At 48.8% G+C, this 15,614-nt stretch overlaps 1 protein-coding gene and 1 long non-coding RNA gene across 3 annotated transcripts in view; one reads left to right on the top strand and one right to left on the bottom strand.

Annotated features, from left to right (window-relative positions):
- On the bottom strand, positions 1–10,122 carry LOC105495593 (uncharacterized). Its single transcript, XR_011617359.1, has 3 exons — positions 9,656–10,122; positions 3,889–3,939; positions 1–1,173 (listed from the first exon to the last, which is right to left on the bottom strand). It is a non-coding gene; the product is annotated as an uncharacterized lncRNA (long non-coding RNA).
- The window catches only part of LOC105495594 (nudix hydrolase 19), a 22,129-nt gene continuing 16,616 nt past the window's right edge, over positions 10,102–15,614 (top strand). For both annotated transcript variants that reach the window (XM_011765331.3, XM_071085982.1), the window contains exon 1: positions 10,102–10,976. In XM_011765331.3, coding sequence (XP_011763633.2) covers positions 10,263–10,976 — 714 coding nt within the window. In that variant the 5' untranslated portion in view covers positions 10,102–10,262. The remainder of the gene's footprint in view (positions 10,977–15,614) is intronic.

Below are 15,614 nucleotides of genomic sequence, written 5' to 3' on the forward strand. Positions count from 1 at the left end.
ATTTAACAGTGGTAGGATTATGAATGGTGTTTTTCAAGATTTTTCCTGAACGAGATTATATTGTTTTCACAATAAAATTTTGAATAATTTTGTCATCTAGAAAATATTATTCTGTTGTTTAAATTGGAATCCCAGCTACTTGGGAGGCTGAGGCAGGAGAATCACTTGAACCTGGGAGGCAGAGCTTGCAGGGAGTTGAGATCATGCCACTGCACTCCAGCCTGGGCCACAGAGCAAAACTTCGTCTCGAAAACAAACAAAACAAAAGTAAATACAGGCCAATTGTGGTGGCTCACACCTATAGTCCCAGCACTTTGGGAGGCTGAGGCAGGTGGATCACCTGAGGTCAGGAGTTCGAGATTAGCCTGGCCAACATGGGGAAACCCCGTCTCTACTAAAAATACAAAAATTAGCCCAGTGTGGTGGTGCATGCCTGTAGTCCCAGCTACTAGGGAGGCTGAGGCACAAGAATCACTTGAACCAGGGAGGCGGAGGTTGCAGTGAGCTGAGATTGCACCACTGCACTCCAGCCTGAGCAACAGAGTGAGAGTCTGTCTTTAAAAAAAAAAAGTAAATACAGTTAAATTCACTCTAAAGGTGTGCAATAATGTACCAATAATGTAAACACTACTACAGCCAAGAAGATATAGAACGTTTCTATCACCCCTAAAAAGCTCCCCCATGTCACTTTGTAGTTCTCATCCAAACTACCCTGAGATATCAGTTTGTAAAGGTCTCGCTCTTCAAAGAGGGAAAGGGCAGGTTGGGTTTTATGCCTCCCAGGGTCTGTATTACACAAGAAAGTCACATGCAGCAGGTTTTGGGGTAAAGCTATACATATTTGGGGGGGGGGGTTGACCACATGTGCAATGGGTAAACATATAGGTAACATACATCCCCCATGTTTATTTTGGAGCAAGGTTGTGTCAGAGGCATTTGAACCAGAGCAACTCCATCTTGTATAGGGGCTGGGCAAAATAAGGCTGAGACTGGTACAGGAGTTAAGAAGAATTTACTTAGGCAGATAGCGAGGGCACGGAAATCCTCCGTAAAATTTTCCTTTCTAACAAAGAGCATCCTGTAAAATCCAGCTGCAGACACAGATCCGACAGGTGTGCCACTCCTGCTGAAGATGGCGGCTCCATCTTCCCTTCTCTTTGTCGGCCACGTGTACTGTAAGAAGCAGACAAGATGACACGGATCAACTGGAAACCATGTGCACGATAAGATTAGGGTGGTGTGACCAGCCTTCCCCAAAATCATGCCACTGCACTCCAGCCTGGGGTGACAGAGTGAGTGAGACCCTGTCTCAAAAAAAAAAAAAAAAAAAAAATGCTGGGCGCGGTGGCTCAGGCCTATAATCCCAGCACTTTGGGAGGCCAAGGCGGGTGGATCACATGAGGTCAGGAGTTCAAGACCAGCCTGGCCAAGATGGTGAAACCCTGTCTCTACTAAAAATACAAAAATTAGCCGGATGTGGTGGCTGGCACCTGTAACCCCAGCTACTTGGGAGGCTGAGGCAGGAGAATCACTTGAACCCAGGAGGTGGAGGTTGCAGTGAGCCGAGATCATGCCACTGCACTCTAGCCTGGGCAACAGGAGCAAGACTCCTCAAAAAAATAAAATAAAAATAAAGGCTGGTGTTGCTGCGTTGGCTCATGTCTGTAATTCCAGCACTTTGCAAGGCCAAGGCAAGTGATCAGTTGAGCACAGGAGTTCAACACCAGCTTGGGCAACAAAGCAAAACCTTATCTCTACAAAACATACAAAAATTAGCCAGTTGTGGTGCTGTAGTCCCAGCTACTCAGGAGGCCGAGGTGGGAGGACCACTTGAGCCTGGGGGTGTCCAGGCTGTGGTGAGCTATGACAGCATCACTGCACCTGGGCCACAGAGTGAGACCCTGTCTCAGAAAAAAAAAAAAAAATGAATAACCACCTAAAAATAATTTCTCAGAATGATTTTAAAGAAGGTTTTAGTCCGGGCGCGGTGGCTCAAGCCTGTAATCCCAGCACTTTGGGAGGCCGAGATGGGTGGATCACGAGGTCAGGAGATCGAGACCATCCTGGCTAACACGGTGAAACCCCGTCTCTACTAAAAAATACAAAAAACTAGCCGGGCGAGGTGGCAGGCGCCTGTAGTCCCAGCTACTTGGGAGGCTGAGGCAGGAGAATGGCGTGAACCCGGGAGGCAGAGCTTGCAGTGAGCTGAGATCCGGCCACTGCACTCCAGCCTGGGTGACAGAGCAAGACTCCATCTCAAAAAAAAAAAAAAAAAAAGAAGGTTTTATTCTTTTCTCTTTTTTTTTTTTTTTTTTGAGATGGAGTCTAAGTCTGTCGCCCAGAATGGAGTGCAGTGGCACAATCTTGGCTCACTGCAACCTCTGCCACCTGGGTTCAAGCAATTCTTCCGCGCCACCATACCCAGCTAATTTTTGTATTTTTAGTAGAGACGGGGTTTCACCCTGTTGACCAGGCTGGTCTCAAACTCCTGACCTCAGGTGATCAGCCCACGTTGGCCTCCCAGAATGCTGGGGTTACAGGCATGAACCACAGTGCCAAGCCTACACTGTGATTCTTGGAGTACAAGATGTTACTGGTCATTCATTCATAGGTGAATCTTTTGTATCCTCCATGACATGCCTTGGGTTTTTTTGGCAGGTTAACCCAACTCACCTGTGAGACTGACGCATCTCCAAGCTTAAGTAAACTCTTTATAGCTAGCCCTGTAGATCACACTCTATTCCTTTTTTATTTTTATTTATTTATTTATTCATTCATTTATTTTTAAGACGGAGTCTCGCTCTGTCGCCCACGCTGGAGGGCAGTGGCACGATCTCGGCTCACTGCAAGCTCCACCTCCCAGGCTCACACCATTCTCCTGCCTCAGCCTCCCGAGTAGCTGGGACTACAGGGACCTGCAACCATGCCTGGTTAATTTTTTGTATTTTCAGTAGAGATGAGGTTTCACCGTGTTAGCCAGAATGGTCTTGATCTCCTGACCTCATGATCCACCTGCCTCGGCCTCCCAAAGTGCTGGGATTACAGGCGTGAGCCACTGTGCCTGGCCCCTTTTTTATTTTTAACTGAGAAACGTGGTAATAAATAACAGAAGTCAGTTTGTGCTTGTTGACCAGAGATTGAAATAAAGCCTACTAGAAGCTGGGTAAACAGCAACATGACATGTTTATAAAGTTTTTTTTTTTTTTTTTTTTTTTACTTTCAGGATTACACGTGTTCTAGTAAGTCAAACAAAGAAATCTCTTGGCTGGGCATAGCAGCTCAGGCCTGTAATCTCAGCACTTTGGGAGGCCAAGGCAGGTGGATCACCTGAGGTCAGGAGTTCGAGACCAGCCTGGCTAACATGGTGAAACCTCGTCTCTACTAAATATACAAAAATTAGCCAGGCGTGGTGATGGGCGCCTATAGTCCCAGCTACTTGGGAGGCTGAGGTGGGAGGATCACTTGAGCCTGGGAGGCTGAGGCTGCGGTGAGCCAAGATCACGCCACTGTACTCCAAACTGGGCAACAGAGTGAGACTCCATCTTAAAAAAAAAAAAAAGAAATCTCTTATAGTACAGATAGCTAGAGAGAATCGCTAGAACAGAAGAATTGCTATCCCACCAAACTGGGGTGTGCTCACCCAGTTCAGTAAAGCCAGACACCCACACCAACGTTTGCAGTGGTAGAAAAGGGGCTTATTTGCAGGGCACCAAACAAGGAGAATCTGGCGGCTTATGCTTAAGGCTCAACCTCATTTTGAAGGGAGGGGTGAGTCAGGGGAAGCGCAGAGATCATAGGTGGATTTGAAGATTTTCTGATTTGTGGGCTGGGTAAGGTGGCTCACGACTGTAATCCCAGCACTGTGGGAGGCCAAGGCAGGTGGATCACCTGAGGCCAGCATTTCGAGATCAGCCTGGTCAACACAGGAAGACACTGTTTCTACAAAAAAATAAAAAAGAAGAAAGAAAAGAAAAAATTAGCAGGACGTGGTGGCACACACCTGTAGCCCTAGCTACTCAGGAGGCCAAGGTGGAGGATCCCTTAAGCTTAGGAGTTTGAGACTGCAGTGAGCCATGATTGTGCCACTGCACTCCAGCCTGGGGGACAGAGTGAGACCCCGTCCCTTAAAAAAAAAAAAAATTCTGATTTGTGATTGAAGGAGGTGAAATGTTGTCTAAAAATTTGGGATCAGCAGAAATGAATGTTGTCTCTGGCCTATGGGTGCGACTCCTTCCAAGCATTTCAGGAAGAAATTTAGAACAGAGAACAGTGGTCAGAGATCAGTCCCCCATCTTCTCAGATCTCTGTGCCAGAGGATCCATTGTAGGGGACTGGGTTTCTGAAAAACAATTCAGGGATATATGTTAAGATGCTATCTTTAGTTTCTTTTTTTTTTTTTTGAGACGGAGTCTCGCTCCGTCGCCCAGGCTGGAGTGCAGTGGCCGGATCTCGGCTCACTGCAAGCTCTGCCTCCCGGGTTTACGCCATTCTCCTGCCTCAGCCTCCCAAGTAGCTGGGACTACAGGCGCCCGCCACCTCGCCCGGCTAGTTTTTTGTATTTTTTACTGGACATGGGGTTTCACCATGTTAGCCAGGATGGTCTTGATCTCCTGACCTCGTGATCCGCCCGTCTTGGCCTCCCAAAGTGCTGGGATTACAGGCTTGAGCCACCACGCCCGGCCTATCTTTAGTTACTATAGGGAACCAAACATCTCAGGATTCTAACTCCCTTGGTTATCGTTTTATGTTTATTTATTTAAATATTTATTTTGAGACAGTCTTGCTCTGTCACCCAGGCTGGAGTGCAATGGCATGAGCTCAGCTCACTGCAACCTCCACCTCCCAGGTTCGAGCGATTCTCATGCCTCAGCCTCTCGAGTAGCTGGGATTATACGTGCACCACACCCAGCTAATTTTTGTATTTTTAGTAGAGATGGAGTTTCACTATATTGGCCAGGCTGGTCTCCAACTCCCAGTATCAGGTGATCCGTCCACCTCGGCCTCCCAAAGTGCTGGGATTACAGGTGTGAGCCACTGCACTAGCCAAGATGTTATCTTTAGTTTCTACAGGGAACCACACATCTCAGGATTCTAACTCCTTGGCTATTATTTTAAGTGACTGTTACCTTCTTGCTTATCACAGTGCTCATTTATCTTTCAGGGCTAGCTATGTGCCTGGAATTTCCCTTAAAGGAACTCAGGATTTTCCTTTATGGAAATGTTTTGGTGGGGTGGGGGGCACAGGCCCCTGAGAGGGATCCCGGCTCCATCTCAGAATAAAGAGTTAAGTGTCTTTAGCTAGAAAGTGAGCAACTGTTGTCATAAACAAAGCTACCTGATCTCTTGTGACCCAGCGGCACAGCATAATTGCTGTGCTTGTCAGGGGTGGCTGTGTGCACACCCACAGCCAGGCCTGAGCAGCTGGCACCGTGCCACAGGCAGAAGAGGGCAGGGCACTCTGAGAACATGCTGGCCAGTTTGGAGACAGATTCCTATATTTGCTGGCTGTGCGACTTTCACTAAATCACTACTATGAATTGTCTTTTCATATCTCTTGCCCTTTTTTCTACACAGTTCTACAACTGGTTTTTCTTCTCCATTTTTCCTCAACTCTTATCCTTTGTGACGGACGTTGCAGATAATTTTCCAGTTGATCATTTATCTTATACTTTGCTGATGGTGTTTCTTGTCATAATAAAGTTATATATACAGACAGAGAGTGCAATTGATCAATCCTTTATTGCCTCTAGATTTCAAATCAAAGGTTATACAGAATTTATCTGTTTTCTTCTAATGCTTAGATGGCTTCATTTTTTTTTATCCACTGTGTTAGTGATATGGTTTGGATACTTGCACCCTCCAAATCTCATGTTGAAGTGTGATCCCCAATGCTGGGCTTAGGCCTAGCAGGAGATGTCTGGGTCATGGGGGCGGATCCCTCATGAAGGGCTTGGTGCCTTCCCCACGGTAATGAGGGAGTTCTTGCTCTATTAGTTCATGCAAGAGCTGGTTGTTTAAAACAGCCTAGCATCTCTCTTGCTCCCTCTCGCCAATGACATGCCGCCCCCTCTTGCCTTCTGTCATGACTGGAAGCTTCTTGAAGCCTCACCAGGAGAAGATGCTGGCACTATGGTTCTTGTACAGCCTGCAGAACTGTGAGCCAAACAATCTCTTTTCTATATAAATTACCCAGTCTTGGATGTTCCTTTAGAGCCAGCCTCCAAGGTGACTTCCCCATCTCCTGGTATTTCCTCCCTCTCACATTGCATAGAGCTAACCAGTGTAACGCTAGGATACTGTGGAAATAATGGAGTGTAACTTCTTTTTTTCTTTTTCTTTTCTTTTCTTTTTTTTTTTTATTTTTAAGACAGAGTTTTCACTCTTGTCCAGGCTAGAGGGCAGTGGCATGATCTCAGCTCACTGCTACCTCCACCTCCCGGGTTCAAGCAATTCTCCTGCCTCAGCCTCCCAAGTAGCTGGGATTACAAGTACGCACCATCACACCTGGCTAATTGGTTTATATTTTCAGTAGAGACAGAGTTTCACTATGTTGGCCAGGCTGGTCTCAAACTTCTGACCTCAGGTCGTCCACCTGCCTCAGTCTCCCAAAGTGTTGGGATTACAGTTGTGAGCCACTGTGCCCGGCCTGAAGTGTAACTTTTGAGGCTAAGTCCTAAAAGACATCATGGTTTCTTCCTCTCTCATGGATCACTCTTTGTGGGAGAAGTTTACCCACCAAGTCCTGAAGACATTGAATCAACCCTATGGAAAGATCCATGCAGTAAGGAACTAGGCCTCCTGCCAACAGTCATGTGAGTGAGCCATTGAGGAACTGGATCTCCCAGTGCTGGACAAGCCCTGGCTGACATGCTGATCACAACCTCATGGGAGATACTGAGTTAGGATCACCACATGGAGGTGGTCCCTAATCCCTGATCAACAGAAACGGTGGGATAATCAATGTCCATTGTTTTTTGTTTGTTTTTCTTGTTTTTTGTTCTGTTTTTGTTTTTGAGACGGAGTCTTGCTCTGTCACCCAGGCTGGAGTGCAGTAGTACTATCTCAGCTCACTGTAACCTCCGCCTCCTGGGTTCAAGCGGTTCTCCTGCCTCAGCCGCCTGAGTAGCTGGGATTACAGGTGCCTGCCACCACACGCAGGTACATTTTTGTTTGTATTTTTAGTAGAGATGGGGTTTCACCATGTTAGCCAGGCTGGTCTCAAACTCCTGACCTCAGGTGATCCACCCGCCTTGGCCTCCCAAAGTGCTGGGATTACAGGTGTGAGTCACTGCACCCCGCCTCTTTTTTTCTATTTCGAGGCAGAGTCTTGCTCTGTTGCCCAGGTCAGAGTACAGTGGCATGATCATGGCTCACTGCAGCCTCCAACTCCTGGGCTCAAGTGATCCTCCCATCTCAGCCTCTTGAGTAGCTGGGACTATAGGCATGTGATACCACACCCAGCTAATTTTCTTTCTTTTTTTTTTTTTTGAGACAGAGTCTCACTCTGTCGCCCAGGCTGGAGTGCAGTGGCACAATCTCGGCTCACTGCAAGCTCTGCCTCCCGGGTTCTTGCCATTCTCCTGCCTCAGCCTTCCGAGTAGCTGGGACTACAGTCGCCCGCCACCACGCCCAGCTTTTTTGTATTTTTAGTAGAGACGGGGTTTCACCGTGTTAGCCAGGATGGTCTCGATCTCCCGACCTGTGATCCACCCACCTTGGCCTCCCAAAGTGCTGGGATTACAGGCTTGCGCCACCTCGCCTGGCCGCTAATTTTCTTTTTTTAAGAGATGGGATCTCGCTGTATTTCCCAGGCTGGTCTTGAATTCCTGGCCTCAAGTTATCCTCCCGCCTTGGCCTCCCAAAGCGTTAGGGTTACAGGCATTACCCACTATGCCTGGACAGTAAGTGTTTACTGATTTAAGTTACCAAGTTTTTGAGTAATTTGTTAACAGCATTAAGTAAATAATATATCCACAAATTAATTTGTCCTGTGAGCAGAGCACTTTAGATTTGAATATGATATCTCCATCTCTTTGAATGCTCATGGATAGTTCTTTGGTTCTGTACTGTTTCTTGGCTACAGTTCAGATAACTGAGTTTATACGATGTGATCTCTGGATCCGTAAACTGTTAATTGTGTCATCTCAGAGCCCCACGTATGACAGTCATGGCAGTGTGCACATTTTGGACACCGTTCTGTGTTGGTAAAGGTCCAGTTTCTGCCAGGTGTGGTGGCTCACACCTGTAATCCCAGCACTTTGGGAGGCTGAGGTAGGTGGATCACTTGAGGTCTGGAGTTTGAGACCAGCCCGGCCAACATGATGAAACCTTGTCTCTACTAAAAATACAAAAATTAGTGAGGCGTGGTAGCACGCCCCTGCAATCCCAGCTACTCCAGAGGCTGAGGCAGGAGAATTGCTTGAACCCAAGAGGCAGATATTGCAGTAAGCTGAGATCACACCACTGCACTCCAGCCTGGTGAGAGAGCCAGACTCCCCCTCAAAAAAAAAAAAAAAAAAAGGTTCAGTTTCTCTTATTTTGCTATGCACCCAGGACTTGGTCATCTCACTCATGAGTAATCAGCTTCTGTGAAAAGCAGCTGATGTTGAAACATACACATTCACCCACAAAACCATGGTGTTATTTTACTGTGAAGGGAGTACTATGTTCTTAAGACTCTTAATCCCTCCATAAATGGTTAGTCGTCTGTAAAATGGTGATAAGTCTTTCCACTTCATGGGGTTTTGTAAGAATTACACAACTAACACTATAAAGTTCCTAGTGCCTCAGACACAGTGTACTTAGTAACTACTAATATTATTATCCCCTAGGATTATTATTACTCCTAGTATTGAAGACATGTTACTTTAATCACCTGAGTACCTTAATTTCTTTCTCTCCCTTGCTCCGTATTTTTATTTTATTTGTTTTTTTTGAGACAGAGTCTTGCTCTGTCACCCATGCCGGAATGCAGTGGCACGATCTTGGCTCACTGCAACCTCCGCCCAGATTCAAGTGATTCTCCTGCCTCAGCCTCCCGAGTGGCTGCAACTATAGGTGCGGGCCACCACACCCAACTAATTTTTATGTTTTTAGTAGAGACGGGGTTTTGCCATTTTGGCCACGCTGGTGTCGAAGTCCTGGCCTCAGGTGATCCGCCCGCCTCGGCCTCCCAAAGTGCTGGGATTACAGGTGTGAGCCACAGCGCCTGGCCAGAGACCAGGTCTCTTAAAACAAACAAACAAACAAAACCCTAAATATTGACAATGTCATCTGTGGATTCTACCCAGGAAATAACCCACATTAAAATGATGGCTTGTGAGGGTCGGCAGGAGTATAGTGTATTTCATCCAAAAATATAACAAATGTATAATCCAATTATAATAGCAATTATGGCAGAAGCTGTTGGTGACTGACAAGGAATTATAAAAGAGTCAAATTTACACAGGCTTTTCAAAAGATCATAATCCTGCTATTGAAGGTGGGAGTCTTCTAGACACTAAAAAGGTGGAGAGAAATCTCCATGTGGAGGCCCAGATTAAACATCTCCCATCAAAGTGGAACTCGTCAAATGTCCTAAGACACCTAAGGCTGTCCCCAGGCTCCCTGACAATAAAAGGTAACCAGAACACGAGAGAAATGACTCTGGGAGTACCTTTCACATTGAAGCTGTGCAGTAGGAAATTTATAATTTGGCATCTGGCTCATCCATTCATTTCTCATTGGTGTGGTTCATGTGTGCTTGTAAAGGTCAACCTTCTGCCCTTCGAATGTCCTCTCTTCCTCTCCCACAGGGAACACCCACATGTGGATCCTTGTTTAAAGGAGAAAGTCCTAGTCCTGAGCTTTTAGCGGGGTGGATGTCATCAGGCCTGGGTTTGCATCCTGTTTTTTTCACCATGGCAAGTCATATGCGGCCTTAAGCATTCCTGCTCTTGGTCCAAGCTTCCTGCGTGGGAATACTGCGGTCCTCCTTTCAGACAGCTGTGAATGACAAAACGCTCGCTGGCTGCCGTCACACCCATTGTCCCGCGAGAGTGCCCTAGCTGGGCCCCACTGCACTCAAGGCGGTGCCTGCTCAGTTGCCCCTCCCACAGGCAGGCGCCGGTGCAGGTGCCAACCAAACGCCCAGGTTCACCCAGCGCCGGACGCTCGCCCTCAAGCCCCGCGAGGCCGCCGGGGGTGCTGGGGTCCCTGCAGGGCAGGGCCACCTGCCGAGGAGCCCCAGCCGCGCCAGAATCGTATCCGGGTAACCGCGCGCCATGAACAGCTCCCTGCGGCCGGGCCCCAGCCGCTGGCGGCGGGCGGCCAGCATCGTGCTGGCGGCAGCCTGGACGCGCCCGGAGACTGCCACCCCGCCGTCGCGCCCGCCGCCCGCCGAGGGCTTCCGGCTGCTGCTGCTGCAGCGCTCCCCGCACCAAGGCTTCATGCCGGGCGCGCACGTCTTCCCGGGCGGAGTGCTGGACGCAGCCGACCGCTCGGCGGACTGGCTGGGCCTCTTCGCGCCGCACCATGGGCCGCCAGGCTTTGGCCTGGGGCCAGCGCCATTCAGCCGGGCCGCTTTCCCGTCGCTACCCCACACCGGTGACAGCAACGCCGACAACACTGGGGCGCTGCCTGAGGACGTAGCCTTCCGCATCTGCGCCGTGCGCGAGGCCTTCGAGGAGGCGGGCGTGCTGCTGCTGCGGCCCAGGAGTTCCCCCCCTGGCCCAGCACCAGGGCCCGGCCTCGCCCTGGAGCCGCCCCCGGGCCTGGCAGCCTGGCGCGCCCGCGTGCGCCGGGACCCGCGCCACTTCCTGCGGCTGTGTGCCCACCTCGACTGCACGCCCGACATCTGGGCGCTGCACAACTGGAGTGCATGGCTCACCCCTTTCTCGCGCAGCGCCACTCGCCGCTTCGACACGGCCTTCTTCCTGTGCTGCTTGCGCGAGCCACCGCCTGTCTACCCCGACTTGGCGGAGGTGGTGGGCTACCAGGTAGGGCCTGCTCATGGCCTTGCTGGGGACCGCAGGGATGTGAGAGGGAGGACCCCTCCTGGTGGCCCAGGCCTCCCAGGGACACTTGCATAGGCGGAGCCCAGAGAGAGTAGCCAGGAACGCTTGGAGGGCAGGAAACCCTCACACCTGCAGACTAAAGCCATGCTCTTGGTGAAGCTCTGCTTTCCTAGGCTTTGGGGTCTCAAGGCCTCCAGCCTGTCTCTCCACGTGGTTCCTCCAGCGGAGAACCCCTGTCCTAAGCACTTGTACATGTGTAGAAGTAGTTCATCTCCACAGCCGTTTAATTTGGTTTTCTTCGAGAACAGACTTAGTATGATTTCAGTCTTCCTATTTTTATTTATTTTTGGTACAGATGGGGGTCTTGTCTCTCTGTGTTGCACACCCAGGCTGGTCTCCAGCTCCTGGTGTGTCCAGAATTGGTTGCTTCCTGTGGGTTCTTGGTCTCGCTGACTCTAAGAATAAAGCCGCGGACCCTCACAGTGAGTGTTACAGTTCTTAAAGATGGTGTGTCTAGAGCTTGGTCCTTCAGAGGTTCAGATGTGTCTGGAGTTTCTTCCTTCCAGGGGGTTCATGGTCTTGCTGACTTCAGGAGTGAAGCCACAGACCTTCGAAGTGAGTGTTACAGCTCTTAAAGGTGGTGTACCTGGAGTTGTTTGTTCCTCCTGGTGGGTTCGTGGTCTTGCTGACTTTAGGAGTGAAGCTGCAGACCTTTGCGGTCAGTGTTACAGCTCATAAAGTTAGTGCGGACCCAAGGAGTGAGCAGCAGCAAGATTTATTGCAAAAAGCAAAAGAACAAAGCTCCCACAGCATTGAAGGGGACCCCAGTGGTTGACTGCTGCTGGCTGGGATGGGGGGGTGGGGCAGGGGCGCCAGCTTTTATTCCCTTATTTGACCCCGCCCACGTCCTGCTGATTGATCCATTTTATAGAGCACTGATTGGTCCGTTTTTACAGAGTGCTGATTGGTGCATTTACAAACCTTTAGCTAGACAGGGTGCTGATTGGTGTGTTTTTACATAGTGCTGATTGGTGCATTTACAAACCTTTAGCTAGACATAGAGCACTAATTGGTCCGTTTTTACAGAGTGCTGATTGGTGCATTTGCAAACCTCTAGCTAGACAGAAAAGTTCTCCAAGTCCCCACTCAACCCAGGAAGTTCAGCTGGCTTTACCTCTCAATCCCCCTTTAAACAGGACACCCCAGCTGCTGTTGGGAATTGGGCGATGACTGCTCTAGCTACTTCCTGCTGGATAGGGGCAAAGAAAGTGCCCTGCAGTTGTAGTGTCCTCCAGAGGGGAACTCTCTAGGCCAGTGAAAGGGCCAGCAGGTCGGTCCAGCGGTCCTTGGTAGAAGTTGTTAGTTGAGCTCATTTGGGGTTCTGTTTATAAGACCATCTGTAGCTTGATGACCTCTATTCTAGAGGAAACAAATTTGACAAGGAGGTTAAAAATACAGGTCCTGAAGGCGAGTAATAGTAAGATGGCTGTCACAGGACCTAGAAAGGGGAGAAGCCATGTTGCCCAACTCCAGAGGTTGGTATAAGAGTTTGAAAGGCATTGTCTGATTTCAGAAGCCTTTTCCTGTAAATGCTGGGCAGCACCTCGCACTATCCCTGACTTGTTAGTGTAAAAGCAACACTCTTCCCCTAAAAAGGCGCCAAGTCCTCCTTTCTCAGCAGTGAGGAGGTCTAGGCCTTGGGGGGTTTTGGAGAGTCACTGCTGCCAGAGTCTATGTGGGATTGCAGTTACTATCCTTACTGGACAGATTTTGTTATTTCTTGCAAATTGTCTGAGAAATCCTTTGAGCGTGTGTGGTAGTAGGATAATGAAGTAGATAAACTGGCTATTCTGGTTCCTGTAGCAGTGGCCATTTCTAACCCTATATACATGGGGTATTAGTTGTATGGCCCTGCGCTGAAGGACTTGAGCTTTGAGGGGCACTGATAGGGTCTGATTTCCATAAGATTAGAAGTTAGGATAATATATGTTACACTGTTAACTTTTAGCAAACTTTACTTTTGTTGAAAACCTTGTTAAGTTTGGGATTTCAAGTATTATTTGCTCTTAATAAGACCTCGTTCAGTCCATATTAACTTAAAATTGGTATAGATGGCTCCTTTCTGATTCTGTAAGTACTTTAAGGTTTGGCTAAGTGCAGACAGCTGGCATGTTTGAGCAGACCAATTGTTAGGCAATTTTCCTAATTCTGCTTCTGTAAGAGTTTCCTGATCACTTACTGAATACCCATTGTGTCTTTTTCCTTAATCGCCTGGGAGGAAACATCTATCATCCTGTCCTGAAGGGAGTTCCTCCTACGTCTGGTCAGACCTTCAGATTTAGATCCCCTGTTAGGAAACCTGCTGGGTTGTCAGTGGCCTCAGTGCTTTCAGGCTATGCCCTTGTTTACACTGACAACAAGGTGGTATTGGAGTGTTATAGGGTTACAGAGAAGACCTTCAATTATCAATAATAGGTTTTATATTTTTACCTTTTTTTTTTGGAGACAAAGTCTTGCCAGTCACCCAGGCTGGAGTGCAGTGGCACAGTCTAGGCTCACTGCAACTTCTGCCTCCTGGGTTCAAGCAATTCTCCTGCCTCAGCCTCCCAAGTAGCTGGAATTACAGGCGCCCGCCACCACCCCCAGCTAATTTTTGTATTTTTAGTAGAGATGGGGTTTCACCATGTTGGCCAAGTTGATCTCGAACTCCTGACCTCGTGATCCATCAGCCTTGGCCTCCCAAAATGCTGGCATTACAGGTGTGAATTATAGGTTTTAAATTTACCCTGGCTTTTAAAGGAATAGGGTACACTGTTATTTCTTTACTACTTCTCTTTCTCTCTGACTCCTTTGTCTCTTCCTCTCTTTCCTTCTGTCTTTGACTTTGTCTCTCTCTTTCTCTCTGCTGCTCTTTTCCTGCCTCTGCCAGCTGCTTATGCTGCTATTCTCCCCTCTCCTTCCCCTTTTTGATGGCTTCGGCAGTGTAAGCCTGCCACCTCCTTGGGTTTTTGCACTGAGTGCAATAACTCCATGATTTCCTCGTGGTATTTAATGGAGGTTCCCCCAGAGGTTAGGAACTCCCTTTCTTTCCATATTGCAGCATGGCCATGTAGGATTAGATAAGCATACTTGCTATCTGTATACACATTTATCCTTTTTCCCTTTCCCAGTTCTAAGGCTCAGTTAAGTGCCACTAGTTCTGCTAACTGGGCGCTGGTCCCTGGGGGGAAGAGGCTTACTTTCAAGTACAGTTACATCACTAACTGTGGCATAACCTGCCCTTTGTATCCCATTTTCCACAGAGGAACTTCCATCGGTATATAGGCTAAGGTCTGGATTAGCTAAGGGGACTTCTTTTTTTTTTTTTTTTGAGACGGAGTCTCGCTCTGTCACCCAGGCTGGAGTGCAGTGGCCGGATCTCAGCTCACTGCAAGCTCCGCCTCCCGGGTTCCCGCCATTCTCCTGCCTCAGCCTCCCGAGTAGCTGGGACTACAGGCGCCCGCCACCTCGCCCGGCTAAGTTTTTGTATTTTTAGTAGAGACAGGGTTTCACTGTGTTACCCAGGATGGTCTCGATCTCCTGACCTCGTGATCCGCCCGTCTCGGCCTCCCAAAGTGCTGGGATTACAGGCTTGAGCCACCGCGCCCGGCCAGCTAAGGGGACTTCTAAGAGATCCTCTTGGGCGGCATAAGTCTGGACTACAACCTGTTGGCAGCCATGCTCGACCGGCTCCCCATCCTCTGGGAGCAAAGCGGCAGGGCTGAGGGCCTCACACATATGCACTTGAAGCACCAGTCCCTCAAGGAGTAGTGCCTGGTATCTAAGCAGGCGGTTGTCTGATACCCATAAACTTCCTTTGGCTCCTAGTGTGCCATTTACATCATGAGTAGTCCAGACAGCGAGATCCTTTCCTTGTATTATTGTGATAGCCTCTGACACTAAGACATCCACTGCCACAGCTACCTGTAAACAGTGACGCTAGCCTTTTGCTACTATATCAGTTTCCTTACTTAGGTATGCCACTGGCTGTGGGGTTGTCCCACGAGTCTGAGTAAGGACCCCAAGAGCTATTCCTGCTCTCTCTGTGACGTTTAAAGAAAAGTTTCGTCCTGTGGGAAGGCTTAAGGCTGGAGCTTGAGTTTGTTCCTTCCAATGCCCAGATTTCAGGGTTGATTCCCTGCTCAGGCAGGGGACAAGTGGTTAACTTGTTCCCCATATTCATGTAGATAATAGCTGCAGCTTCGGCTAATATATCCCTCCCTAATAAGGGTGTGGGACTTTCAGGCATAATAAGAAAGGCATGTGAAAAGAGCAAAGTCTCCCAGTTACAACTGAGGAGGTGGGAGAAATACCTGGTTACAGGCTGTCCCAGGATTCTTCGGATGGTAACAGACCTTGAGGACAGTCATCCAGGACAGGAGATTAACACTGAGAAGGCCCTGCCAGTGTCCAGGAGGAAGTCAATTTCCTGTCCCTCAATGGTTATACATAGCCAGGGCTCAGTGAGAGTGATGACATCAGCTGGTGCTTGCCCCAGGCACCCTCACTCCTGTTGTTGCATCATCTGGTTGGCGGCTTCTGTCCCAGAGAACCTTTGTCCTCTGGGACAGTGTGCCTTCC

Source organism: Macaca nemestrina, chromosome 20, assembly GCF_043159975.1.
Source record: "Macaca nemestrina isolate mMacNem1 chromosome 20, mMacNem.hap1, whole genome shotgun sequence".
Taxonomy (NCBI): Eukaryota; Metazoa; Chordata; class Mammalia; order Primates; family Cercopithecidae; genus Macaca; species Macaca nemestrina.